Source organism: Epinephelus fuscoguttatus, linkage group LG19 (genome assembly GCF_011397635.1).
Source record: "Epinephelus fuscoguttatus linkage group LG19, E.fuscoguttatus.final_Chr_v1".
In the NCBI taxonomy this organism is placed as follows: domain Eukaryota; kingdom Metazoa; phylum Chordata; class Actinopteri; order Perciformes; family Serranidae; genus Epinephelus; species Epinephelus fuscoguttatus.
The window spans coordinates 7,553,908-7,561,832 of record NC_064770.1 but is presented as its reverse complement, the minus strand read 5'-3'; the positions used below and the strand labels follow the sequence as shown (position 1 = coordinate 7,561,832).

The 7,925-nt window shown below is 40.4% G+C and overlaps 1 protein-coding gene across 2 annotated transcripts; it reads left to right on the top strand.

The window, feature by feature from the left end:
* The first annotated feature begins 545 nt into the window (after positions 1-545).
* LOC125879613 (keratin, type I cytoskeletal 13-like) lies at positions 546-7,603 on the top strand. Of its 2 annotated transcripts, none has more exons than XM_049561577.1 (8): positions 546-1,039; positions 1,563-1,645; positions 3,318-3,474; positions 5,109-5,270; positions 5,359-5,484; positions 6,924-6,998; positions 7,108-7,256; positions 7,353-7,603. In XM_049561577.1, exons 1-8 carry the CDS (start codon positions 623-625, stop codon positions 7,474-7,476), a joined length of 1,293 nt encoding a protein of 430 aa, XP_049417534.1. In that variant the 5' UTR covers positions 546-622; the 3' UTR covers positions 7,477-7,603. The 2 variants fall into 2 exon arrangements, with proteins under 2 accessions (XP_049417534.1, XP_049417533.1); XM_049561576.1 differs by having other exon boundaries at positions 550-1,039; positions 7,350-7,603.
* The last annotated feature ends 322 nt before the right edge of the window (positions 7,604-7,925 follow it).

Below are 7,925 nucleotides of genomic sequence, written 5' to 3'. Positions count from 1 at the left end.
CATGCCATTCCAGTGGGTTTCAGTCAACTGAATATACTTGCTTTGTGTGATAGAGGCAATAAACCAGACTTCTTTCATTGTAATTGCAGAGGATTGATTTCACAAGCTACTATTAACTCACACCTCTATTTGGTGCCATTTAGACTCCCTCTCAGGGTATAATTATTTCGCCCACACCCATTTCACAAATGAACTGACATTCTGAAAAGCTTTCACTGAAGTTTTACTACAGTATACTTCTGAAATTGAACTTTGGAATGACTGAACTTTGGCTTTTGCTGCCTGTTCGGACAACTTCGTTCACACATGTTCCTCCTCAGAAATTATAATCCTAAGGTCATGAAAGCAGATTTCAGGAAACCTTAAACCCTGGCATTGAAAAACCAACCTCATAAATGTCACGCAAGTAAGCATGTTTAAAGGTTACATTTTTCCCTGGCCATACCCTGACACACCCAGAACAGGCCTCCTGTGCACATACCTGTCTCCTCACCCCACCTGCAGTCATCATGCTGTTTGCTGAGTGATCGTTAGCTGCAAGAGTATTAAATAGGAGGGGAGAGTCCTGCAGCTCCTCACTCTCATCTCTTTGTCGTCTCAGAGCAGAAAGGCAGCATCCACTATGGCCTCCTTCAACAATCGCAGTTTCTCGGTACGGAGCTCCAGCGGCTCCCTGAGCAACTTCGGTGGTGGACTGGTATCAGTCAGGAAGGCTGGCAGTGTGTATGGAGGAGCAGGAAATACAGGGGTCCGCATCTCCTCTTCTTCCATGGGTGGACATGGCAGCATGGGGGGAGGCTACTCCTCGTCAAGCAGCTACAGCGTGTCCGGCATGGATGACAGCATCATCGGCAACGAGAAGTTCACCATGCAGAACCTCAACGACCGCCTGGCTTCCTACTTGGCCAAGGTGAAGGCGCTGGAGAAGGCCAACGCCGAGCTGGAGCTGAAGATCAGGCAGTATGTGGAAAGCAAGGTCGGTCCCAGCACCAGGGACTACACTGCCTTCTTCGCCACCATCGCTGACATCACTGCCAAGGTAACCAACCACTCCTCGTCCTAATAGGTACAAGGATGTGATGCCTGATGCAGAGCAATAAAGTTTTACCTGAATTAGTGAGCTATAGTCCATATTGGGGAGGGGGAGTATTACTGTAAGAAACAACTATAGTACTAACAACTAGTACTTCATTAAAATCTAAAAAACTGAAAGCAGATATTGACATAAAGCCTTGTGTTTATAGAATCCTTCTATGATTTTAATGTGGTAGCCTACTGCCCTCTTTTAAGTATCTCTTTAGACAAAGACCTTCTATCAGCAGCCATGCTGATGAATATTATATAATATTTTGGAGACACATTCTATCAGCCATCCTCAATAGACATGAATGTGAGTGTTTTACTCACATGTGATGATGCAGGTCAGCCAATAGCAACCCACTCCAGCACAACCAGTTGTGCATAGACCTTTGTATTGGACATCTGTACCCTTTGATCATGACCACCCTCCAAACCTAGTGATGCGACAGTGGTGTGATTAAGGCTCTATCTGTGTCTCTCAGATTCAGAGCGCCATCAGAGTGAATGGTGGGCTCCATCTCAGCATTGACAACGCCCGCCTGGCTGCAGACGACTTCAGACTCAAGTGAGTCCAAGACACACACACACACACACACACACACACACATAGTGAACACACACATTACTATGACTGAAGTGGTAATACTAGAAACAATAGTGATCGTAGTAACAGCATTAGTCGTACCAGTAGGGGAGCCTCTCACTAGTGCAACTAACTAGTAGAGATTTTAGACCTCACTATTGTGACTACTAAGGTGAAAACGACGAGTCTTGCTGTTTTGCCCATTTTGTAGCTATTCTACTTCTCTTTGCAGTTTCTTTGCATCTTTTTGTGGTCTCTTTTTGAGTTACTTCCTGGTCAGTATATGTTGATAGAAATGTAATTTTGCAGGTGAAAGCCAGAGGGCCACTGACACTTTGGCTGCCAGTAATCCTTCTATGGCTGTAAAGAACTTCTTTAACATTTTCATGTTTTTTTCACTGGAGAAACAAATTGTTCAAACACTTGACTGATGTATAATACGTCAAGCTTTTAAATCTCACAACATGTACTGCAACAAACACACACAAAACTAAGTGTAAAATTAAATGATAAAAAATATTTGACTCAGTAGCAGCAGCAGTAACAGTAGCAGTTGTAGTAGCTACCGCAGTAGTTACAACTAAAGTTAATGATCTACATCAGTTTAGAGCAGACCTGATCAGACTATATGCTTAGTGAGTTTAAATGAATGATATGTTTTTACACACCTGTACAGGAGTTACTGAAACCAGAACAGCATGGCAACACACATAAAGATAGATAACTCTGACATCACTGTACACTGATATTCAGTCACAGGTGTGACTTGATTGACAGGTGAGATATTAACATTTTATCATGAAGCAGCAGCAGCAGCAGCACCTCAGGGCTTCACCTCAGCTCATGAATTTGTTTCAACACTCTGAATGATATGAAAGAGTGGATCTGTTATGATGTTTGGAGTCTGGCAGATCCATTCATGCAGAAAACATCTGTCTTTTATTAAAGCTTACATGTCCTGGTAAGGGCGACATGTAGGTGTGGTGGTGAGCACTGTCACCTCACAGGGTTCCTGGTTCGATCCCAGAGGGAGCCTTCTGTGCGCAGTTTGCATGTTCTCCGGGTACCGGCAGGTTAATTGGTGACTCTAAATTGTCTGTAGGTGTGAATGTGAGTGTGAATGGTTGTCTGTCTGTATGTGTCAGCCCTATGATCGTCTGGTGACCTGTCCTGGGTGTACCACACCTCTCATCCAGTGTCAGCTGGGATAGGCTCCAGCCCCCCCGCGACCCTCAGGAGGATAAGCCATTATGAAAATGGATGGATGTCCTGATAATCTGTGTTTAAAAGCTATAGATTTCTTACTGCTTCACCTGCTGCAGCATCAAGATCCACTAAAAATAATGACAGCATAAAGCAACTTCTGACAAGTACTGAGTGGGAAGTGACTGATGAGGAGAGTTTGAACAGGTGAGCTAGTGGGTGGGAAGGACAGGTAACTGGGACATGTGGGAAAGTCTGAGGGCATCTGGTGCACAGATACAGAATGATAGTGAAGGGCTTTGAGGAGTTGAGAATGTGGCTGGAGGGAGGGGACAGGAACAGTAATACTATAAGCAGTAACTGCGATAGGTTAGTAGTAGTAGTAGTTAATTACATATCAAGTTGTATTAAGTATAAATACACCCTCCTCCCCCTTGTTCTTCTCCTGCAGGTATGAAAATGAGCTGGCAATGCGTCTGTCTGTGGAGGGCGACATCGCTGGCTTGAGGAGAGTCCTGGATGAACTGACCATGGCGAAGAGCGACCTGGAGATGCAGATTGAGGGTCTGAAGGAGGAGCTGATCTTCCTCAAGAAGAACCACGAGGAGGTCAGAGAGCACTAAAACAAAACCACAACCACATCCTGTCACATCTGGTTCCTTTTTATTATATAATTCATAATAAATGATGAATTAGTGTGACAGTAGCAACCTGAACTTAATCTTTTTATGGTCATTTTCATATTTGACTTTGACTGATCAAATTACAATACATAATTATAACTAATCATTTTAATAATAAAGTATAATAATTCATAAATTAGCCTAAGAATAATTGAATTAAACAGGTTTCTTCAAGGACTCCTTAGAAAAATCTGTAAAATCAAACATTATGAAAAATACCATTTCAGTGTTATTTTCATCAGTTGGTACAAAAAGAAAATATTGATACATCATCGGTATCAGGCAATATTGGCTTTAAAATAACGATCAGAAGTGGCCAACATGCTTTTTCTTATTTTGCACAATGAATGAATATTACATAAATTAAAAAATATTGTATTTCATGTCTCCATCTGCTGGTGGGACTTCATGATAAGACTATGCATGCATAATATGATGTTAATTCCATTACAGAAGAGACTTGATGATCGCTAAAATTAGGTAGGGAAAAAAACTGACATATCAATATCAGTATTGGTTATCAGTCAAATGAGTTGTTACATATCAGCAGATCGGATATCAGCAAAAAATCCAATATTGTGCATCCCTATTTAAAACTCTACCTATACCTATCTATTTTAGGTTTCCTGCCAAGGAAAACATCTGGGTTATATTCAGTCCAGATATTAATACTTGTGTTAATCTCTGGAGCACACTGAAATTTATTTGTCAATGTTTTTTGTTATTATACATTCTGACACTTTAAATCTGGCTTTAAATTTACGTTTCCACTGATGTGCACAGACATTATGTAAGCAATTTTAAAAAAAATTTAATCTTGGTTAATTTAATTAAAAGGTTCAGTGTGTAGGACTTAGGGGCTTCTATTGGCAGAATTAAATTATATTCATGACTGTGTTTTCATTAGTTTAAAATCACCTGAAACCATGAATTGTTTCCTTACATTGTAATGAGGTGTTTTTATCTACATACAGACAGATCCTCCTCCACAGAGTCCGCCATGACATTTCTACACTAGCCCAGAACGCAAAAGCAAACACTAGCTCTAGATAGGACCATTTGCATTTTTGCACACTTGTCACATGGGAAATTTCAGTTTGTTGCAATCTGCAACCTCACCACTAGATGTCACCAAATCCTTCACATTTAACCATCAACATTGGTACAGCCGCACACTCGCAATAATAACAGGGTTAACAACAGCCCCTAGAGGCAGCCTAATCTTTTGGCTTTAAAAGATTGTTTATTAAAGTTATTGCAGAGTAGTTTTCCAATAGTCAAATAACCAATCAAGTAACAATTAATCAGTGAACTGACATGTATTTAATTCATTTATTAATAGTTTGTTTGGATTATTTGTTTAAGTTCACTTTGCACTCCAAGACAGGAAGAAATCCCAATGTTGCATTACACTGAATGAACAGAAAAATCCACTAGAAACTGAGTTTAAGAAACAGAGGACAAGCAACTCTTTCTGAGGACTCAGTTCATGCGAACATTAATAAAACAAGTATGAAGTAAACTCACACACAACTCTTGTATCTGTTGTTTCTCTGCAGGAGATGCTGGCATTAAGAAGTCAGATGAGCGGTCAGATCGACGTGACAGTAGACGCTGCTCCAGGACCAGACCTAAACAAGATGATGGCCGAGATCAGAGAGTACTACGAGGGCATCACTGCCAAGAACCAGAAAGAGCTTGAGCTCTGGTTCCAGGCCAAGGTAACACCATGACATCACTTCCTGTGGATGCAAAGAGTACCTGTATGGTAAATTCATGTACAGATTGAATTTCTGTGTGCTTGTGTAGACGGAGACTCTGAACAAAGAGGTGGTCGTTCAGAAGGAAACCCTGCAGACGTCCAAGTCAGAAGTCACAGAGATCAGACGGACGCTGCAGTCGCTGGAGATCGAGCTGCAGGCCCAGTTGGGCATGGTGAGTGTCCTTTGCCCTCTGACTAGACGAGTGCCTTTTCTTTGCGAGACATTTCTTTTCTGTTTCTTTTTCTAATTTAATATTTTGGTTTTTAAATTTGGCCCATGGCATCAATTCTTAGTTAAAAAAAAAAGGCCCGACAACAGCATTTGAGTTTTCATCCAGACAGCAGCAGAGCAGCATCCACGTCTCCCTGTGACCTGTCTTCATGGACGGCAAGGTAGATAGTGTTTGCCCGAAGCCTCGATATTGTGTGTTACTTTTTAAACTACTGTAATGTGTCAGCATTTTCAAAACTCTCTAATTTAAGGGATTAACACTGAAAAACATGCTTTTCTTTTTAGTACTTGATAAACAAAGTTCAATCAATTCAATCAATTTTATTTATAAAGCCCAATATCACAAATCACAATTTGCCTCACAGGGCTTTACAGCATACGACATCCCTCTGTCCTTAAGACCCTCACAGCGGATAAGGAAAAACTCCCCAAAAAAACCCCTTTAACGGGGGAAAAAAAACGGTAGAAACCTCAGGAAGAGCAACTGAGGAGGGATCCCTCTTCCAGGACGGACAGACGTGCAATAGATGTCGTACAGAACAGATCAACATGATAAATTAACAGTAATCCATATGACACAGGGAGAGAGAGAGAGAGAGAGAGAGAGCGAGAGAGCGAGAGAGAGATATGCAGGTAATGACAGTATCTTACAACAACATTAATGGAAGTAATAATATTATAGTTATAGTTCTGGTTACTGCGGTACAATATGTTGAAAGTATGTATTAATACCTGGCAGTATACATGTGTGACAATAATCATATGTGTATAATAACAGAAGAAGTATGACTAATGACTAATGATGGCAGCAGCAGCAGGAGGCATCTGGCAGGACCACGGCAGCAGCACAACCACACACGTCACGCTGTCCAGGCACCGCAGTTGAGGATTTAAAGAAATAACGCATATGTCAGGATAGAATATTAAAATTTAATATTAATAACAGGTAACAAGACCAGGACATATGCAACAAAATTGACATCACTCCTTACAGATCCAGCTGGGCACAGATTTATGATAACATTTAAGTGTGTAATTTAAAGTGAATTTTAATTTTTGTAAATAGTTAAACTATTTATAACATTTACTTAAATATTAAAATAATAATAATAAAGAAAACTATATCTAAATTTGAATACACAGAAATTATATTTATTAGTATTATTGTGTGGACGGACACTGACATTTTAGTAACTCAGCGGAAACAAGTTCTGTAGTAGAGAAAAGTCTCTTTTTTAGCATCAGTATAAACCATGTCAAATCATATCCGCTGCTCAGTGCTGACACTGTGGAAACAAAAATAAATCTATAAAAATGATTTTTGGTGTAGATGGAAAATTAAGTGTTGAACGTTCATAACATTAAACTTTGTTTCTGCAGAAAGCGTCACTGGAGGGAACTCTGGCTGAGACACAAAACCGTTATGCCATGCAGCTCGCTGGATACCAGATGCAGGTGAGACAGAAAAAGTTCTACCTGTTTGAACTATTTTACTTTATATTTCTACAGTCTGATTCAGACTTTAAATGGTATTATTCTTCTTCCTCTTCTTCTTGACTTTCAGGTGAGCGCTCTGGAGGAGCAGCTGGTGCAGCTGAGGGCAGACCTGGAGAGACAAGCACAAGAGTACCAGATGCTGCTGGACATCAAGACCAGACTGGAGATGGAGATCGCCGAATACAGGAGGCTGCTGGATGGACAGGGCAGCAGCAGGTGAGACTGAGATAATTCAAAAATATTAGTACTGTACAATAAAACTAACCAAGGACATTTAGTTTACAGTGATCTGTTTTCTGATTGGTTCAGCAGTGTCAGCTCCTCTTCAACGACCTCGACCACCAGGACCAGGCGCATAGTGGAAGTGGTGGAGGAGGTTGTTGATGGAAAGGTAGTCTCTACCTCCTCCACCACCACCTCCGTGGGCACCTCCTGAGCTTCTGACGCAGGTGACAGCCAGTCACCATCATCATCATCATAGTCTCATCACCATTGTTCACTGATGTTGAGAATCTGATGTCTAACAATAAAACAAGAGCTCAAATAAACTCTGTGCTTATGTCCGTCCCGTTGCTGTGGTTACTTGCAATTTAATACATCCTGAGCTGTAATGTAAAATAACAACAGAAATTATTTTCTATGATCATGATGTTAGATTAGATTAGATTAGATTAGATTAGATTAGATTAGATAAATTTCTACTTTCTACTGTCACTGCATACATACAACAAAAACAGTTCAGCATCTAAGTAGATGGTGCCAACAGTAGCATGTACTGTAGTACAGATATAAGAAGATGCATGTGAAATTAACAAGACAAGAAAAATAAAATAAACATACATACAAATTACAAAGGAACAAAAATAAGAAAACTGTAAAATAAGT

Bases quoted from the DNA above. Each gene is read 5' to 3' on its own strand.
- LOC125879613 (XM_049561576.1), top strand. From the start codon at position 623: ATGGCCTCCTTCAACAATCGCAGTTTCTCGGTACGGAGCTCCAGCGGC. The intron at 1,646-3,317 runs GTGAGTCCAAGA...CTTCTCCTGCAG, and splicing joins GCAGACGACTTCAGACTCAA to GTATGAAAATGAGCTGGCAA. The intron at 5,485-6,923 runs GTGAGTGTCCTT...TTGTTTCTGCAG, and splicing joins TGCAGGCCCAGTTGGGCATG to AAAGCGTCACTGGAGGGAAC.